The sequence below is a fragment of the Hipposideros armiger genome, unplaced genomic scaffold (assembly GCF_001890085.2).
Source record: "Hipposideros armiger isolate ML-2016 unplaced genomic scaffold, ASM189008v1 scaffold_346, whole genome shotgun sequence".
Taxonomy (NCBI): domain Eukaryota; kingdom Metazoa; phylum Chordata; class Mammalia; order Chiroptera; family Hipposideridae; genus Hipposideros; species Hipposideros armiger.
The window spans coordinates 71,971-93,461 of NW_017731696.1; the positions used below are offsets into that span (position 1 = coordinate 71,971).

General features: G+C 39.4%; 1 protein-coding gene across 1 annotated transcript in view; it reads right to left on the bottom strand.

The window, feature by feature from the left end:
• SLC10A7 (solute carrier family 10 member 7) overlaps positions 1 to 21,491 on the bottom strand; it is a 226,933-nt gene that overhangs the window by 24,156 nt on the left and 181,286 nt on the right. Inside the window, exons 8-10 of the mRNA XM_019661351.1 lie at positions 14,984 to 15,149; positions 13,625 to 13,676; positions 4,592 to 4,665 (exon numbers count right to left, since the gene is read on the bottom strand). Of these exons, the coding sequence (XP_019516896.1) occupies positions 4,592 to 4,665; positions 13,625 to 13,676; positions 14,984 to 15,149 (292 nt within the window). The remainder of the gene's footprint in view (positions 1 to 4,591; positions 4,666 to 13,624; positions 13,677 to 14,983; positions 15,150 to 21,491) is intronic.

Here is a 21,491-nt window from a genome sequence, read left to right on the forward strand (position 1 = left end):
ATTTTTTCCCCTATGCTTTCATATCTTTGTATGCAAAATAAGATAATAATTATTGGCCTGCTAATATTCTAGGTTGTTCAGGTAACATGAGTTAATGGGTTAAGTGCTTTTTAAAAAATACTTCACAATTGTAGGGAGGGTAGTTTTATGAAGATAATAGTCTCCATGTGCCAAGTGGAATTACAGATAAGCTTTAGGGGAAAAGAGAAACAGAAACACAAACTTTCGTATTTCAATCCCATTTTCTCTTGAGAAAATAACATAGATGCTATTCACTGATCTTTTAGGCCCAAGTGGCAGGTAATCCTCTAGCATTCTTGAAAAGCTTCCAAGTAAAACAGAAAAAGAGAACCTTTTCAGACTTTGTTTCTCCTATGAAAATCTCTGGAGAGAAGGAAGGCGTTTTTTAACCTCTTTAGGAAGAAGCAACAGCCGACATTTCCTTGCTCAATATTGTAACGTTATTTACAGAACCGGTCTTTTCAAGAGCTCTCTCCCTTTTTACACATAGCAGGAAAACTGCTGCTGTCTTACAGAGCAGAAACATCAGCCACAGACTCAGAAACTTAAAACGAGAAGGAATCTCAGGCACCATCTTGCCCATGTTCGGCTGAGGAAATTGAGGCCTGCGGCACTTCTGTGATGTGTTCCAGCTTTTGGTGAGAGAACTGGGGCTTGAATCCAGACTACAGTCAGGTCTGTGTTCTTGCTACTCTTTCCAGAATCTTGTATCTACCAAAAAAGCTCTGTTCTGTTTGCTTACTGCACAGTTTCTTGTCACAATTCAGATGTGTAATTGCAACCCTAGACTCATAATGATGAATAAATGACGCGCGGGGAATCGCTGTCTGATTTGCCTCTGCACACAAAATTCTGTAAATACTAAGACACATAGTGGGCTCTTAAAAAACGTTGAACCTGACATGCTATTTAAAATTTAAATAGCATCCTTTCAATTCAGAAATGCTTTTGGAAATAAGAAACAAGCAAGACTCTCCCAACTGACCACCAACAGTCAGTTGATATGCTCGAATATAAGCTTTCATTTTGCTATTTAAAAATATTAAAAACTACTATAAACATATACTTGAGGACGTCGAATATCCTGAAGCATTCGCTTTCTAGGTATAGTAAGAAAGTTTTCTGTATACATCTGTTAGAGCTCTAGATGAGGAAAGTGATTTGAATACTCAAGAGAAAAAGATAAATAAAATAAACATAAAATACTAATTCCACAGGGTATCTTGGATCGAATTTCTTTCCTGATGAGATCTATTGAACGACTGTGCACTGAGCCATTGTTAACTAGGGTACAAGCTGTTCTTCAGTCTCTGGTATGTAAAATATTTTCTCATTATTATACAAATACCAGCATCAAACTAGAGAATAATTAGAGAGAGTTCATGGCTTTTATGGCAACCCACAGCAAGTGATGCTGTCTTGACAAAATATAAAATTATCTTTAGCCCTGACTTGAACCTACAGGAGCCCAGCACACAAGCCCGGTAGTGCTGTCTTAGATGAAGCACTGCGAAGGCTCCGCGCTTCCTCGGGCCTCCGCTTTCTTCCTGAATGAACTCCAGGGAATGGCATCATGTCAGGCTTTCCAGATGGATTATGTGAAGCCATAGCTCAATGTCATTTTCAATAGGAAGCCTCATAATTAAAGGTCAAATAGTCACTTCATCTGCAATCAATCAATAGAAAAAGTACTAATACAAAGAACTAATCAATCAGTGGCAAATGTGCTAATAAAAGCAATGAATCAAATTCAGCGTGTGTGTAGATGCAAGTACATGGAAGCGACTGAGACTGGGCAAAAGCAAGAACAATAAAGTAAATTGAAAGTGTGTGTACAAGAGGATATTCAAAGGGCTTCTCAAGCAAGAGTTTTCATCTCTGGTTCAGTAGGTACATGGGTACCACTTGGCCTGCAATGACGTCTTCTTAAATACAAATACTAGATGTAATAATGAATGGTATTTGATAAGGCTCACTTAATGTATTTTATTTGAGATGTTATGTGTGTGTGTGTGTGTGTGTGTGTATGTAAAACCACTAGAACATACTATGACAGTGATTGCAAAAGGGATAGATGTAGCTTCTAAATGCCAAGTGGATATGATCTGTTGTATTTCACCTTTGTGTGAGAGGTGAGAAAAAATATAGGATCTAAACACCTCTTGCTATATGTGAAAATAAGGGTGCTCCTGGGACAGGGGTGATCCATGGCACAGCTCTGAGACAAGGGACGCAGCAAAGAGGCCATTTTTATTATTGCTAGGTAGGCGATTGTGGAGGGAAGGCAGGTATAACCAAGGCATGATAAAACAGTCGCGTTGGAAATGAAAGTCCCTAATCTAAGAGCTAAGGGAAACTGAGGCCTGGGAGGTTATCAGAGGAAGAGTCAGGGTGAGTATTTAGGGTTTGTAGTTCCAAGACAGCTTATCATGGTACAGAAGTAACTAAGGACTTACACTACATGCTCACTTAGATAACCACACTAGTATCATATTGGAGGATCTGAGTATCTGTTTCATGGGAGAACACTACAAAAACCAAACAAACTCCAAGTTAACACAATCCTTTTTTAGCAAAATAGCTCCTTCTGATATGTGTTCAGAGCATTTGTTTGCCTGAAAAGTAGCTTCAGAAAGTATCAAAAACAGAAGAGTATGACTTTGGGATTAAGAAAAAAAAAACAAAAACCAAGAAAAAAGATTGCATACATATTTTGCTTATGGAAAAGAAGAGAATATGATTGCACTGTGGTATGCTTTTGGGTAGAACTCTTGATTCAATGCAGGCAGCTCCAGCACAGAAGAACATCATGGAGAAACCAAAAATCCATTTTGGTTTTCTTGACAAAAGCAAATCCCTAGGGGTGGGGTGGGCTCAAAAGCCCACTGCAGAAGTACACAAGTGTATTTGATGCAGCATCGATCAGCATCTGCTCCAAGGACATGGGCTCACTGGGTCCCTGACTCAGGACACCTGCAGCACCTGGTGGCACATGCTGGACTCCTTTATAATAGCCCCTCACTTTTTAGGAGCCCTGGAACACCGGACATCACATCACAATAACCACATGGGGGAAAAAGGGCAAGATGATTTCTTTGAGATCAACGATTAAACCATATCCGTTACATACAAATCTATAAGCAGGGGGCAGGAGACTGGAACCCTGGACATAGTAACACAGTCATAACTAGTATAGTTATAATAACAACAAGAGCTACTGCACAAAGAGGACCTACTATGTGTCAGGCAGCACACAAGCTCTTTAGGTGAGCGGTCTCATTTGGTCCGCAGCACCCGACACACAGTGCAATCATTGCACACATTCTGTCACGGACTGACTACCTACTATGTACAAGTACCGTGCTAGGTACTTAACAAATTTTATTTTTAATCTTTACAATACCCTTGTGAAGTGAGTATTATTCTGCCCCATTTTACAGATGAGAAAGCTAAGGTTCATGGAGGTTATGTGATTTGTCCAGGGTCACAAAATCAGGATTGGAATGTGGCTTCCAAAGTTCTTTCACCTTCAAGTTGATGGTGATTGAAAACCTAATGGACACACTGCAATGTATGAACAGTATAAATATAATTTATTCCCATAAGCTGAAGCCCTAGATAGCAACTCATCCTTCAAGAGTTTGTCCAGTTTCTAACATTTTCCAAACTTGGCAAGACTGACAATAGATTCTATCAGACACATGTATGTGGGGTTAGTAAAAACATCATGAAATGCCCTCCTTGTTCTAGTTTACAGACTAAACTTCTTCACCATGAGCGGACTTAACGCCAATGTCATGATTCTTCAGTCTCTTTAAGTGAGCCCCATGCCAAAATGTAAAGGAGTTTTTACTACAAGTTCTACCACAATGTGCCTACTACCCCAAGGAGTTTGTGAATAATGTATATTTCAATAAAGTTTCTGATTACTTAATGAATTTTAATGACTGAAAGCATGGGCTCCGGATGTCTGGACACATTATTGGGATAATGCCACTAAAGTGGATAAGAGTAAGTGGAAAAGAGCATTTTTCTTCTCGATCTATTTTTTGTCCATTAACTAAATACTTATCTCACTTTAGGTGCTAATCAGATTGAGTTAATGATAATGATACTGTGTTTCTTTATAGAACATAACACTTTGAAATGAACTTCAAACAAATGTCAGTATCAAATTAGAGAAATAACATTACCTCTACCTTGCTCCAAGCTTCCAGAAAACAAGTAAAATTTTCCAGGGCCAACTCCAGAGCCTACTAAAGTTTTTGCCCATCACACTGCCATCCCCCACCTTTTAATGTTAAACATTCTACATTGAAAACCTTTGATGAGAATCAAAAACATTATTACAAATTAAGCTAATCCTACACTATTAAATTTAGGCCCTCAAATATTGATTCAGTCATATAATGGTATTTCAAAGCAATGACCCATTCTCACTTTGCTGTAGTTCTTTAACTGAGTGGACAATACCCCACTCCATTTAATTTGAAGAGATGCTTGAATTTCACAATCGTAAAATACAACTATCTGAGGGTAATATTTAGTTTTTAGTTTGTGAATCACTTACCCAGTGTGAGGGATTTGTGTGTAGAACAGAAAATGATAGCCACAGTGTCTGCTGGTGTGAAAACCGAATTATTCCTAGGGACCAAAAAAAAAAGTATTTTACAAATACTTTTATTACAAAGNGAATTATTCCTAGGGACAAAAAAAAAAGTATTTTACAAATACTTTTATTACAAAGCCTCATTAAGACATCCGAAATCAAATGAAGTATCTACCTTCATGTTAATATCCTTTTGATCAATCCTAGTGACACAAATATTCTTTGCCCAAATGTACAGAAGTGACTGAATTTCTTTTTAGAGAACCATTTCTGAGTCATTTACCCATGAAAAGGGGACAGATTTAAAAATATGTGGTGGAGGTCTCCTAAGGTCACGTATGTAGTCGGCCTGTGGTGCAGGACTTTGTGAAAATCATGCAGCAAGTAACTCATTGAAGTCGCTGGGCTGTCCCTTGATATTAACCTAGTGGCTTGAAAGAGTTCATGTGTCTCCCAAACTGCTCCCTCCAGGAGTGACATCTCATTTTGGCAGGAAACACACCATTTTGAGAAATACATGGTGTGAACAAAGATTTAAAATCATATGTTTTAGTAAAAATAATAAATCGCCTTTCTTCAAGCAGTTACCGTATATCAGGTACTCCTCTAAGGCCTCTGCAGTAAAGACGGCAACCCCATAAGGCAGGCGAGACAACAGCCCTATTTACAGGCAAGAAAACGGAGGCACACAGACGTTGCCTAACTTACCGAGGGCCCCATGGCTAATAAGTGACGGAGCCAGGATTTAAATCAAGTCTGGCTCCTGTGTCTATGCTTTTAAATTGCTACATTCTACTATTGTTATATAGTAACTTGGGCAGAGTCCTTTACATGAGATGGGCATCAGCACAGGTGAGCATCATATTCAGATTTCCTACTTTCATATAAAGATTTAGAGAACCAGGAAAAAGGTTAGATATGTAATTATTATTCTGTCCTTGTTATGTTAGAAACGAGTGTTTCCTGCAGAACCAGGGTTTGAAGACATAGTGCGTCTCTTCACTCTTTGCCCTGAACTCAGACAAGAGAGCCAGCAGATGGAAAAGTGCCCTGGAGCCTGCCAGCACCTATATAGCGGCAGATGTCACCATCTATCCGATTTTTAGGGATCTCTATAAAAGAGATCCCATGTCCCTTTGTAACCTCAGTCTCCTATGTAACTTTTGTTGGGAGAAAATGAGCATAGGGACTGTATCTTCCCTAAATAGGTCCCCACGTCCTGTTTCCTTGGTCATAATCTCACTGGAGCGGGGCGGGTCCTCCTCTCCTCTTCCTCCCCATTCTTTGGACACGTGTGAAGAGGGCATGTCATTGTCCTTGGGCGTCCTCTCTGGAAAGGCACATATGCGCATGCTTCCTAAACAGACTTACCTCCGGCTCTTGTTTGATAGCTTTCCAAACTGCATTTTTGTGTGTTCCACCTCAGTGGAGGATTGTGTGTGGATATGGATCACTCGAGTATAATAAGATTGCCTTATTGTTCCTACGCTTTGTTCTCATATTTATCTTGTGATGCCACTCTTGCTTTTTAAACATTGGGCTACATGGCTGACACATTCCTCCATCCCTTTGTTTCTCATGTAAGCTCAGTGTGAAAGGAGCTATGTAAGGCTCTGTGAATGCCTGGAGGAAAGGAATACAGATACATATTCTACAAAAGAGAAAGAGATCGAGAATGAGAAAGAGAAAGAGAGGGAGGGAGGGAGAGAGAGATGGATTTAGCGCTGAAAAGAAGGATTATCTCAAGCTTGGCAGGGGAGTGCGGTGTGAGGATGGAGCACGTAGAGAAGCCTCTGGAAGGCACTAACAATTGAGCTGGGCTTCAAAGAGCAGGCTTGGACACGTGCAGATGTGTATTTTAGGTAAGGAATAGCAAAACGGAAGTGTGGGGGTGCGGGAGCAGCTGGCAAGGAACGGTTCTTCAGGTTGACTTGCATGCAGGGACACTGGCTTGTGACAAGGAGCGTGAGCTGCGTAAGACGGGATGAGGAGTTTGAAGAGGAGTAATCAGACAGCACGGTCTACAATGGAAGAGGATGAGGGCGGCAGGAAGGAGACAGCGAAAAGGGCCTGAGAATCGCAGTGAGGGCAGGAGATGGTGGCAAGAGACGTGAAGACAGAACTTAATCGGCTGTTGACCTCTATGAAATATTCTCCCAACAGGTTAAGAGCACAGGCTTTTGGGGCAAATGCACCAGAATTTAAACCTGGACCACCCTTTTGCTTGTATAGAAAATGGGGATACACTGCCTGCCTTTTAGGGTCTTTGTGAGGATGAATCCAATGTCTGTTAAGAATCTGGCACCGTGGAAATGTTGAACACATGCTGGTTGATGTTTTTATTGTTATTGCTGCTTTGTGAGAGGAAGAGGAGTTAAGAGAAATGAAAAGCATATAGGACTGAGAGGAGCACTATAGCATTAATGCAAATAGGGAATGGAAAAGGTCCAGCGAGGTCTGGGGGGAGGCCCGGGAGCTGCTGCTTAAGTGTACTGAACTGGCAGTCGTGAGAGGGGACACGTTTTCAAGGAATCGGATGGAGAGAAGAGAAGGATCATGGGAGATGTGAACATGATTATATATAGAGAGTGAATATGCAGCAGCTAGAAACAAAGATGAAACCAGGTCTTCAAACGGGCCTGAGAGGATAAGACCGAGGGGGTTAGCCTGAGACAGACGCTTCCCATAGTCTGTGAGCGGGAAACAAAAGAAGACGAGGTGAGTGAAAAATACGGAGCCGTGTGAGGTAGAGAATGGGAAAGTGGAGGCAATTTATAGCAGAGGTTTTACTTTCTTTATGAAGCGTGAGCCACTTCACTCATCCACAGAGTTTGATGCAATACTGAGGCCTGGGAACCTGAGAAATTAGAAAGGCTCGAAGTGGGCAGATTGGAGAATATGGTGTACAGTCAGTTCACAGTGAATAAATCACTGCTGCAGGAATGAATTCCCCCCTGTGGCTGTGGAGCAGGCAGCCTAACCAGCTGCCCTAGTCCAGGCTGTCCTCCAGCAGTGCTCGTGGTGCTCAGAACACCACCAAGGCCTGTCTTCTTAGTCTTTTGTTGCCCTCGTTATAACCAATTGTTGCTGCATCTAGATTTGTGCAGTTAGGTTTTCTTCCAAGAGAGTCTGGCAACACATTTCTCCTTTGGCGAACTTTGTTCTGCTTGATACTTGTTCTTTTCCAGATTATAGCACATTTCCAGTGTGTCAAAATCTCTGGCCAAGAAGGCTCTCATTTAACCTGGTGCTGGCGGCCATTGGTCAGGGCAGCACTTACAGTGTGGTTAAAGAGGGTATTTGCACATCACACTTGACTGTCCTCTGGTTCAGGTAAGGAGTCTGAGGCTAGGCTCCCCCTGGGAGGTTTCTGGCCTCATCTAAGTTGAAACACTGCTGTATAGTTCTCCTGACACACAGCCTGTCAGTCAGGAGGGGGGATCAGTACATAAAAATGGAATGTTGAAGGTTAAGGATAATATTCTCCCTTGACAGGGCTGACTTATACTTTTCAAAGTAGCAGACTGCTTCACATCATGGATCCTGGAGAAACCAACAGAGCCGACGCTGACTTAACCCTCCATTCATGATGAGGAAGATGACCATCACGGTGAGGAATGACCACAGCCATCAACAGTTACTGAGCGCTTTTCTAAGCACTTAGCTTCTGGTATTTCTTTCTTCTCGGGGCAGCCTTATAAAGTAGGGCGTATTATTACCTTGCTTTTTGCACAAAAGGAATCGAAGCACAAAGGGGTTAAACAACTTCCCTAAGGTCACACAACTATTGGGTTGTCGGAAAAGTCATGGCGCATTTTTACAATGAAAAACATTAAAAAAAAAAGTCACAACTTTTCCGACAACCCAATAGTAAGTAGGCTGCTCCAAGTCTTGGAGATAAGTTTTCCTCTGAGAAGGAAATTATAAAGAACAAAACAAAACAAAATACCACCAAATTTAATGGATGAGAGCAGCTATCCTGTTCAGTGACCCTCCGTCAGCCATACTCTGTGAGGGATGGCTTACTGGGAAGACGTGTCAATACGCAGGAAGCACATTGTATTTAAATAGTAATGACTATAATTATTTTCAGTGATTAGCATCTCTATTGTGTCTGCTCATATTTTTAAAAGGAATCACATTACTATTTATCTTCTAATTCTACCTGATCTCTTTTTAATATTCATTTGCTTTTTATCTTGTTTTTATAATTCTTTTGATCACTTTGGCTTCCCTTGAGATGTTTATTTCCTTTTCTTCCCAACTGGTCTTTTTATTCTCTCTTACAAAGCTTTCCATCAGCGTTTCCAACATAATATTTAGTTTGCCTTCCCTCGCAGCGCCCACAAAGGAAAACATGTCAGAAGGTTTTACTGGCAGAATCACAGAATGTGGAGCAGAAAAGGTCCTCAGAGAGAGTCTCGCCTAAGCCCACTGTGTTTAGAGGAGGAAACGTCCATGTGAAGTACTTTTCTTTGTTAACCTCTCTACCTGTGTTTTGTCTTTACTCATTTTAGGAGATGACCTTTGTCTGTCACTAGCTGAGTGGCACCAATCAAGTTACCCAGAGCTCTGGGGCTTAGTTGCCTCATCTCTGAATTGATAAGAGACTTACCATTAAGGACACTGTCTTCTTCCCTCCCTCCCTCCCTCTCTCCCTCTCCCCCTCTCCCACCTTCCTTCTCTCCCAGGGGTAAAGTGAGAGGCCCCCTGAGACATCTGGCTGAAAATGTACCGATAAGGATTAAAAGACCTACACAAATATTTGAAGATTTGTTTTCTTCTTTTTCCCTTGTTAATAGCTTCTTTTGTCTCTCTAGTGACACTCTAGGTTTTCATTACTCTGTTATCAGCTTAATAAACTGTCATATATAAATATTTTCATATACACCGGAGGTACCAAAAAAACGTATACAAGTGAACACTTTGGTCCACGTTGCTCGAGCAGTAGTTCTCCTTAATCAGAAGTGTCTGGCTGCTGATGGGAACCACTTTGAGCACCTCTAGTAATTGCAGAAGTCAAACGTGACTTGTATTCATCTTTTGTTATCAGTATATATTGAACATTACAATTTTAATAGTTTTTTCCTTTCTTAAAATGTATATACAATTTTTTGGCACCCTCTGTACGTATCTTTTATTTACTTGTTAACTATTTGCCTCCCCATTAGACTTTAAGCTTCATGAGTACAGGAGCCATAGTTGTTTGTTTACCGTTACAAACCCAGAATATGCACCCATTAAGTATGTGTTGAATGAATGAGTGTATATATATTTATTAAATTTACTGGGGTGACATTGGTTAGTAAAATTATATAGGTTTCAAGTGTACAATTCTATAATACATCATGTGTATATTGCATTGTGTGTTCACCATCCAAAGTCAGTTCTCCTTCCATCACCACGTATTTGATCCCCTTTTCTCTATTCTACCTCCTGTCCTCCCCTTTTACCTAACTCTGGGCTCTTAACTATAGCTTTTTTGTTTTTTTAAGCCTTTTCAACATTTTTGTTGTTGTTGTTGACAGCTTTCCAAAGTTGCAGAAAGCTTAGGTCACTATGGATGGCTGACTCTTGGTTTGATGATCAACTTTCATTTCCTAGCAACTGTGACACAGACACGTCAAAAAGAATGTATTACAAAGCTAGAAATTATAATTCCCTCTCTTCCATAATTACTTCTTGAAATAATATAAACTATTTTGATATAACATTCTACAATAGCTAACATTTATTGAGCACTTACTGTATGCTAAGTATTATGCTGAGGGCTTTATAAACATTATTATTTAATTCTCCAGATGACCCTATGAGACAGATATTACTACTGTCTCCATTTTATAAATGAGGAAACAGACACAAATTACAAAGTTATTAAATAGGATTGAAACTCAAGTCCGTCTGGCTGTAGTCCATCTGGAATTTATAACCTGAACACTTTTCTATAGGCAGAGAAATGAGAACATAGAATAATAACTCTCAAATATATTTTAAATACTCAGAATAGAAGAGGTTCACAGGTCAGACACTAGAATGGTAACATATCAGGTCAGTAAATCTAAGGAATGTTAACCAGGTAAACAGAGTGTTGCAGGAAAGTTGAATTTTCAAGGCTGGGTCTCTCCTGTTTTATGCCAAACTTCCATCATCAGAGGTCAGTGGTATACTATACAAAAAAGGCTGATTTCCATGCTGAGATTTTTATGCCTTGATGTGTGGATTGGTTTTAGATTTATTGAATTGGTAAGAAAAAGATGAAAAAAACAAACAAAAACAAACCCACAGGCCAATTTCACTGATTTTAAGTAGCAAGGAATAAAAAGTAGAAAAATAAAATAAAACTCAACAGCATATAAACCAGTGGGTCTTAGTTCTAACTCTTAGTATCTCTGATTAATTTGTTTGTGCCTCTGTGTGAACTTGAGGAATCCAGTTAAACATTCTCTCCAAATTCCCTAACCAAAACAAGTATTATGAATTTTAACAGTAATTGAAGTAGTTTAGTGCAGTAGAAAAAGCATGGGTCAATGCTTTGGAAATGTCAAATGCAAATGAATTTCAACTCCAGGCGTACTATCTGCCATCAGATTTTGGGTAAGATACTAACCTACTAAAATCTGACTTTAGGCAGGTTACTAAACTACTCTAAGCATGGGTCCTCACCTGCAAAACAGAAACAAAAATGCATGGTATCATAGCCTTTGCTATCAGACTCACATGAAATAATGTGCACCATTCCTACCTAGCACAGTGCCTGGCAGAGAGCAGGGTTCAATAAATGCTGGTATTTTTCATTCCTCCAATAAAATCCTCAGGTGCTATAGGGTCTTCTAGCATGAAAAAACACAGCAAAAACCATCTTCTAAATTCTGTACAGTTAAAAAATCCCCAAATTTTAACAGAATATTTTGGGGCTACACAACAATTCCCCAAGAGTATCATTACAGCCACTCCATATTCTGTTGTTTATCAAAGACACACACAGGCCTGACATTGGGCCAAGTTCAAAATGCAACAGAACGTCAGTGGAGGCAGAATAAGGCAATAGAAAGGCCTCGAAACCACAAGGCCTACGTCCAGTCTACAGGCTGAACATTTTCAATTTTAATTCAACTGCTTGTGATCCTACCACCTCTCCTTTAGCAATCCCTGTAGTGGCTATTCTGTGCTTTTCCAGAATTTTTCAGTCACTGACAGGATATCTGTGTCCTGCTTAGTCTGATGGGACAGGATGCGCGGGTCTGAAGAGCACTACTGCCACCAAGACCAGCAAACAGCCAGTGAAAGGCAAACGTCTTTCCTAAAGTGACACAGCAAACCATTTACAAAGAGAACTTAAAAATAGCTCCTACTCTCAGACTACCCAAATAAGTCACATTTGCTCTGTGACTTAATGGCCCCAGGCTTTACTCTTACTCATAAATCACAACCACAGGCTTGGGAAAATGCTTCAAATTACACCAATCAATACGTTTTTATTGACTGTTTGCAATCAGCCTCCTGCCATACCAACTGCTGTAAGAGCCAGCTGCCTAATGTGAGGCCTCGGCCATCGACTGCCCGACACCATCAGGCCTCAGAAACAACCGGGCCCTCTCCCTCGTGGCAGCGCATCGCCATCACCTGGTGTCCTCAGGCCTGGTGATCTGGCCCAAGCTTACCTTTCTGGATGCTACTGCTACTTTTTAAAATTTTCCTCTACTTCTACCATGGTGTGTGTGTGTGTGTGTGTGTGTGTGTGTGTGTGTGTGTGTGCGCGCACCCACATTTGCATTGTTGCTTCTTCTCCCTTCAAGAACCCCCTTTGCATCTCTCTCTGTTTGCTGAATACTTAGCCATTCTTTATGACTCATGTCAAACCCTGTCTCTTCCAAGAGTCCTTGCTCTGTCACTGTCTTTGGAAGCACCTCCGTCTTTGAACTGACTACAGGTTGGCTGACTGTACCACTAAGAGGGCGCTAAGGTATTAGTGCATGTATCTGGTTTGTAAACTCATGCAGGATCAGAATTATCTCTTATTTGTGGCTCTCACTATGGGAATGCTCTCCTACCAAAAGCTTAAGTAATGTCTGCTGAGTGTATAGCACTGGTGGGAGAAGTTGTTTAGAGGTGAGCCTTTCAGAACAGGAAAGATGAACTAGGATACAAAGACCAACTTTGACATGAGGACAGCCCTAGCAAAGGACAGACATGAGAAAGCATGAGATGCTTTTAGGGGACAGCAAAGACGTTACCTCAACCTAAAGCTTAGAGAGCATGATTGCTAGTAGTGGTTCATGAGACTGGCCTTGTCCCTCGCCCCTCAAAGTGCACTTCATTCTGCAGGTACTGGATAAACATTGAAGAGCTCTAAAGAAGAGCACTGTTATTAGAACTTTGGTTATTGAAAGCAGTATGAAATGCATAAAAAAAGTTAGGCTTAGAAATGAAAATACCAGTAAGATACCCATTGTAATAGTCCAAGGAGAGAAGAGGCAACAAGCGCCCAAATTAGGGGAGTGGCTTTGGAAGCAGAAAAAGTATCACAGAGGTAGATCAAGAGGTTTTGTGGATGGTGGTCCCATTAACCATAAGTAGTGGGAGAGAAAGATAAAATCTTGGGAGGAAAGGATTAATTCCATTTTGAGTATCTTGAGTCTGAGGTCTTATTAACACAGTCAGGTGACGATATCTAAATGGTCAATGGTCAGTCGTGCTGGAACTCAGGAAACACATCAGAATGGGAGGTCTAGGCTCGAAAATCATCAGCTGACAGCAGACAGCTCGAGCCAGTGGAATACAGGAGGTTGTCTAAGTACATGACCTGAACGGATGAGACAAGGGTCAAGGACAGATCCTTTCATAATGTCCCCAACTTGAGGGTGGCAGGAGCAAGACAGAGTGGTCAGGGAGACAGGAGAAATACTAGAATCGTATAGTAGTGGCACAGAAGTCAAGTAAACAGCACGATTCCTCACTCAGGAAACTAGCAACAAGAAAGACCAAATCACTTACCTTGTTGAAAAGATGAAGGTTAAAAGCATAAAGCTCAGCTGGATAGAAAATACTGAAGAAAAAAAAAAAAGATTGAATCTAAATTAGCACTATAAAAGCAGTATCTGTAGCATATTTACTGGTATGCTTAGTTTCATCTGAAACTTATGGGGACTCAAAAACAAATGAATAAACCAAACATACATAAATTGCTAAACTGATAAAAATCATTTAAATTAGTGGGACTCAACCTGTTCTTATTAAAGATATCCCCAGATATAATCTATGTCTTCTCAGGGCAAATCTAAAATCCTTTGATTTATAATTTGGTTATTTAATTTGTTTAAATTAGAAAGAGCTGGTTTATATTATAGGTATTTATAGCAAATAGCATGGATAAGGGAGCATATAATAAATATGTTGGAATAACTCATGTTGATTTTAATAACAGATGATTCTTCAATATTAGAATGACCAAAAGATGCCATTGGTATTACAGGATAAATGGAACAAAAGATTTCTTTTTGTTGTTGTTGTTAACAACCAATGCTTTAATTACTTATTACATTTAAAAATATAGTTCTGAGCTCTGCCTGTAGCTTGACGGAGGCTGAGAAGTGGGAAATAGCCACGATGAAATGACTTACACGCCCAGACTGACCTCTTCTGTGGCGGATGCTGCCTACCTAGGAGGGACACCCACTCTCTCCTTCCCATCTCTACCCTGGAGCAGGAGTCAGCCAAGTTTACGTAAAGGGTCACAGAAAACGTAGTTCAGGCTTGAGGGCTGTATGGTCTCTATGGCAACTATTCAGTTCTGCTTTTGAATTGAAAGCAGCCATAGATGATACATAAACAAACTGTTGAACCTAGCAGCTACTAGCATTTTATAGTCTGCTACTTCTTACAATGCAATGATAGGACTTTGGGTATAGTTTAATAGAAAGATGATGTAAATATTCACATTTTAACCAATGTGGCCATTTATTATAAAATAATAGTATCGTATGTTATAAATTCTACTTTTAATTCACAATAAAGAATAAGGTTAGCTTAAAGTTATAATAAAATAAATATGGCAAAAAAAGTGCTCAGTCTAACGTGTGAAATTGACAGATGTTACGGCTTCTTTTACCTGGCATCAGCTATCGTAAATCAGACATAAAAACACAAAGGAGAATATGTCCTAAGTGCATAGCTGATGTCTTTTCAAAGAATACATACGTTGTGTGAGACAGTCACTGAGTACATATCATATGACAATAAGCATTCTTTTTGAATCAAATTAACATTCCAAATGGCTTCAGGGAACACAGATTGCTCTGTCTTGCGGCTGAGGGGACGGAGCAGATAGCAAGGATATCCCATCTTCCAACTTACTTATGAAGAGTACAAGAACGAGGCTGAATTTGTCCAGGTCGATATTTGGGTTAGAGAACGTGTCACAGAATGTGGTGTAGATGATCATGAGCAGCACACTGCTGCTGACAGCACCAAAAGGAGGTTTCGTCCTTTCAAGCCAGTCCTTGATATACCTTCGGACGATCTGAAATACAGAGATCAACAGGTTGCCTCTTGTCAGAGATGTAGGACATGGAATTGGGCATTGCAAAGTGATTGTGACAGCAGAAAGACATAAAAGAAGAGTAATTTGGATGAGGGCCACAGTGGGTTTCAAAGCTTCCCTGCTACACCACTCTTCTTCTGGGGATTTAACATTTGTAAGTGCAACTTCCACGGGTGTCCATAATGAGAGTATATTTTCAACGGCATTCAAATCCATCCTTAATCATGCCAAATGCTCTTTGCTAGCTGTCACCGAGACATGCCCATTAAGCCTCCCCAAAGTTTATCTCCTCTGCTCATCCTAATGGATGTGTGTAATTATCACAGTCCCCTTTGCCTCAACAGACAATTCCAAGTACAACTTTGGGAATCTTAAAAATCTGACATCTTCAAGAATTTCAAGACAGTAGATAATCGAAAGTGATCCATGGAACACATTAATATTTAAAATGCTAGCAATGCACCAGAAGTTTTTAATTAAATTATAACTCATGCTTGAAAAGCAAAAGTGCATGTGTTATGGGAGCTTAAATAATTCAAACTCTGAATATCTAGAGTTTTTGTGAATCCAAAGACAAATGCCATTTGCATGCTTTTAGGATTCTAGAATTAAGACTTAAAAATGAATAAACCTGTCCTAACTTTCCTACAAAAGGACCAGCCAAATATAAAGTTATACAGCAATCCTCTCATGTTTAAAAACCAAATCAGATATTTAAAACCAGGACAGTCTGAATATTGGTGATAACTTTCGTTTTGATATAAAAGGGAACCACTCTATTTAAAACCTTTCATTTTTGAAAGAAGCTGAACAAGCTCTATAATAAGGACTATAGTTGAGACATATTAAGTTTTGAGTCACTCATTATCCTGCATAATTGAACATGAGATTTCACAACAGGCTGAATTACCATGATCCATTAGCAATAATGAGGTCAGGGAACTTCTGACAAGGCTGATGGGGTTCTGTCATCTTCTACTCTGTCACTAAAAAGGCTTAATTCGCAATGGAGCCTACCTTCACAGATACTCAGGAACAAAATAAACCACTCTTGAGAGAACCTCTGAACAAATGACTGTTAGATCAACTTTGTCCATTCTCTCAAGGACTCAGTAAGTGAAATACCAGTGTTAATAAACACAGTCCTGTCAGAAAGCTGACCTGTTGGTACAAGAAAGACACCATGAAGGTTGGGTGGGATGGAACGAAGGAGAAAGAGTGGTGTGTGTGTGTGTGTGTGTGTGTGTGTGTGTGTGTGTGTGTATACATTTTTTAAAAAAAGTAAATTTTCTAATTAAAGTTACAGTTGCATTTATAAAAATATTATCTTTGTAGAAGTGATCCCAAACCACAGTAATTTATCTAATGTTCATTTCCTTCTGTCAAGTTAAAATGTAGTGAAGTACAGAGAACTAAGAGTAGTCCATCACACAGTGCGATACACTGATGAATTAGAACATAAATTTGGGATAACAGCACTCAAGGGACCCAGCCAGCCCCATGTTCAGGTATGTCACCGTGGGGGTAGCTGCTTATTGGAAGGTTACTGAGGGTCTTCATTGAAAAGGTCATTTCATAACCTGTTGTGTTTGGTAGCATAAACCTGGTAGCTGCCCAAATTTAATACAATTCAACTCCCTTAGGAAGCAAAATAAATGGAAATTGTACAGAGTTATTGAAATTGATGCTGTCCTCCTATTTTGTTTTAACATAAAATAGTTAAAAACCCAAAAGTCCCCTCTACAATAGGTTATGGAATGTATGGTCCTAATTCCAAAGGCAAGTGTCTTCCTCTCCCACTACCACTTTTCCTCCCTCTGACAAAATAAACAAATAAATACAAGGTGTGACCAACGACATGGTGAATGTTCAAATTAAAAAAAAAAATTATTACAGTAAAAGACACATTGCCATTAATCCACCTCAAAATACTCCCCCTCGCTTCAAACACACTTATCCCATCGTTCTTGCCACTTTCTGAAGCAGTTCTGGAAGTCCTCTTTTGTGAGTGTCTTTAGTTGCGCTGTTGTGGCTGCTTTGATGTCCTGAATCTATTCAAAACATTTATTACCTTTCATGGTCATGTTGACTCTGGGGAAGAGCCAGAAGTTGCACGGTGCCAGATCCAGTGAATAAGGTGGATGAGGTCACACCATAATATTTTTGTTTGACAAAAATTGCTGTATACCAGAAGCGATGTGTGACACAGAGCGTTGTCATGATGGAGGATGATTTACGGCACACTTTAAAACACACCTTCTCTCAGCTGTAGCTCACACCCGACTGACTGCATTGAACAAGTTGAAACTTGTTACACTCTGTTATAAGGTTCGACGTGCCACTTCCCATATTGAAGACCCCCTACTTTCTGTTGGATGGTACTGGGCAGCAGCATTCACCATATTTTTTGATCACACCTCGTATAAATGAGGTAAACTCGAAAGTCAAAGCCATTTTAAAAACCAAGATAAATCTTTAATCAACTTTATAAACAGCAATCGACTTAGTTAAGCTAATAACCTCTTTCTTCATTACAAGGTACTCAGAGTCTCAGTAGAGCAGGACTCTTTCAATATGGCAGGTAACAAGGACTCCTGAGTCCTGCAACCCTCCTAGCTAAAATGCATTTCTTCTAAACACATCAATGCTTTAATGCCAGATACTTAATCTTGATGGAGCAAACAACTAGAAAGTTGGGAATTGGACAGACCAACAAGTAAAACAATAACCCTAGAGGAAAACAGATTGTCTTCCACTGTTTTTAGTCTTATAGTGATACTTATCTGTGTTTTCTAAGTAAACCATTTTATACCTTGCCGGCCTCCATAAAGCTTTTCCATCTTCCTCTAAAATTAAATTCACAAAGCAGCTGCTTTTACACTGTGTAGCCAGAAAAGTGTTAAAATGCTTCATAAACTACTGGGTGGTAGTGTTGATATGTCTCAACGATGTGCTTCAGATATAAACTCAAGGGAATCTCATCTTCTCTTAGCTCAGCCACTTAAACTCTTCACACGGTCATTCTCCATTTGTCAAGAATCCATGTCATTTTTTTTTTAGTTTTCCAAACTCCTTTGTCTTATAGAAATGTTTTAAACCTTATAGGAAATAAGACTTTGCTACAGACAGATCAACACAGCCTGATATAGATGCCCAGAATTCTCTCTTGGAGGCAAAAAAAAGTCAAGGTGGCTGGGAGGAAGGCATACTGGTCAGGGGGCTAGTTGTATTTTGCTTCAGAATCTATACTAATTTATTTGCTCTCACAGCTCAGACAAATGTAGGCATTCAAAATTAGGTGACAAGTCCTCATAAACTTGTTTGCTTTTCCCTACGAAGAGAGAAGGAAAAAAAATCTTCCACAGCTTTTTTATTTTGTCTCACCTCCTACATTTTGATTTGCTTTATTTTAAATTAAGCACCAGTAGAGGTTAAAGGAAAACTTAAATTTGAATCCCTGTACTTCTAATAAGCTGAGTCACACATCAATTCCTGCATGACCTCCAAGCTGGAAATGTGGAAAATTAACACATCTTAGGTGAAGAATGTCAACATACTGAGATAATGAAGAAATGTAATAGCCATCATTTTAGTTTCTATTTTTTTGAGGGCATTTTCTTGCTTTTCCCCCCACTCTGTCTTTACATTTATAAATTTACATTTATATAAATGTATATGAAATATACATTTATATCCCTACATTTGAGTAGGGATATATGATGGATAATTTTCCATTTTAAATCTGAATTTTAAAATTTATTTTTCTTCAAGGGTGTCTTCAGATTGCTTCTTCAAGTTTTATCTGCTATTCTACCGAATCCATAAATTTTCATAAAGTGTTTTCTTGTTCATTAATATTCTATTGAAATCTATAGTCAGGGACATAAAATCAAATCCAATTTATACAACATTCTTCTTTAAAATATTTTGCATTAAATATTGACTAGAGTCAAAATAATATAGTACACTTTGTAAAAAGTATAAACAATAATAATAAATGAATATAATAAGCACCCGTCACTGACTTAACTTTTTGAAAATTCTTTCCCACTATTTCTTCATCTCCTTCTCATGAGAAAGGTCGTACAGATATTATCCTGCTCAGTTTACAGTTGAACACAGAGGCATAAGGAGCCCAAACAACTTATATAAAATGTAAAAAAGCTGGAATACAACTTTTATGTCCTGAGGGGAGACGGCACAAGGGTTAAGGTACGGCCCCTGGAGCCACATGGGCCTGACTGGGGATCATGGCTCCCCCCAGTACTCTGTGCTCCTGGGAAATTCCTTGCCATCCCAGTGCCTCATTTCTAAATAGATAGAATAGTAGATGTAGTGAGAATGAAGTAATTAAATAAATACGAAATCCTTTAGAACCGGAGCCTGTACATGGTCAACAATGGCTATTCTTATTTCCAGGTCCCAGTTTGGTGATGTTTCTGTCATAACACTGTTTGTCAGTATATTCCATGGCACCATTCAGGTGAAGCAATGAAAACAGTTCCTATGTAATATAATTTTATAAATGTGAAATTTTACTAGCATTAATAACATTAACTTCAGTTTTAGCTGAAGACTACTTAATATGAAAAGCCAATATGCGAAACTCACTGATGAGAGACAAGAGAAAGCATGAATGATAAATGATAGACATGCTGTTTATGATTAACGTGTAGAAAAAAAGTGGGGTTAGTGTGCTGTTTTGAAAAACATTTTTCCAAGGTGGTAGACATTCTATGTCATTAATGTTGATTTTTAAATCTCAAAAATGCATAAATGTATTTGTCACAAGCACTTAGATGTATTAAAAGGGTTTATCAGAAAAGGAAAAGAATTATTATACTGACATACATTGTCTTTCTTTCTAGAATTGACATCAGAAGCAATCCCCTGCCCATGTATGTAAAGAGTAATCTTATCTCAGCATCACAGCATCTTCAAGCTGGAAAATATTAAACTCCTGATTCTACAAAGGGGAGGAATGAAGTCTCGAAGTCAGGAAGGAGCACAGACTGAACTAGATCTCAAGTCACATCACAGTCAATTATGACTTCAACCAAAAAGAAGTATTGTAAGGAGAAAACACAGAAAATTAAAATAAAATTCACTCTCAGAACTATAAATAAAAAACTGAATGACAAAGTTTCATCATTGCTGAAAGATGAAGGAAAATACATTCGGCCCACCCTTCCTGGTCTTTTTCTTCTCCCTCTAGTTCCTGCTGTTTATTTAAAGGTAATGATAACATCTCATTTTAAAAGACGCATACAAAAATCTATAGAAATGTTTATTTTCATAATGTGGCACCTCTAGTCACAATCCAGGAATGAGGCTACCTTGCCTGGCATGTGCTTCCTCTGAAGTCGTGCATAGGAGCGCTGCTAACAAGATCCTCAAAGGTCACATCACATGGGTGAGCGGGGTCAATCGATTACAAATGAACACAGAGATAAACGAGCAGACAAGCTCCCCGTCTCATGGAGCTTACCTTCTAGCTAGAGGAGATAAATAAGAAGTAAAAACAACAGACACATAAACGACAAGCAGATAAAGGTCCATATTCAGCAGAGGTGTAAACGGGAGGATGTGACAGTGACGCTTCTGAGGAGGGGAAAGGTGAGAAGGTGTTCCAAGCAGGAGGAACGGCCGGGGCAAAGTTTCTAAGGCAGGATGAAGGCTGCCATGTTTGAGAAACACAAGCAAAGTCAAGTGAGACCTGAGTGTCATGGGTGCGAGGGAGGGTGTCAGGTGAAGAAACTGAGGATAGGGCGAAATAATCCTATGAGGAACTAGAGAGAGAGTTTTCGGAAGTGTTGAATAGTATTTTAAATTTGGGCTTATGAATTTAAAACAAGATGAGGACAATTATGCGTTTTTCTCCAGGAAACTGGAGACTAAAGAAAATGGCTGCTGGGGTCATTGTGAGGGTAAATATTGGTCTTCGGAAAAGTCATGACACGTTTGTGACAGATGGCACTAGTTCATTTTTGGAAATACTAGTCATTTGCATCTATGTGATTGCTATGTCATTTGACAGCTGACAGTTCTAGCTGCATTTAAAAAAAATTGAGCAATTTGGTAGAGTTTTGGAGATTTTACAACAAGTTGAAGATGGAAGACCATACTGTGCATTTTTGCCACATTTTACTGTTGTACTTCCATAAAAGGAAGAACACGCCTCAAGCTTGTGAAAAGTTGCATAAAGTTTACAGTGATAATGCTCTACAAGAACATCAGTGCCAATGGTGTTTCACAAAATTCCGTGCTGCTGATTTTGATCTCAACGACACTCCTCGGTCAGGGAGGCGCAGAGGTTGATGA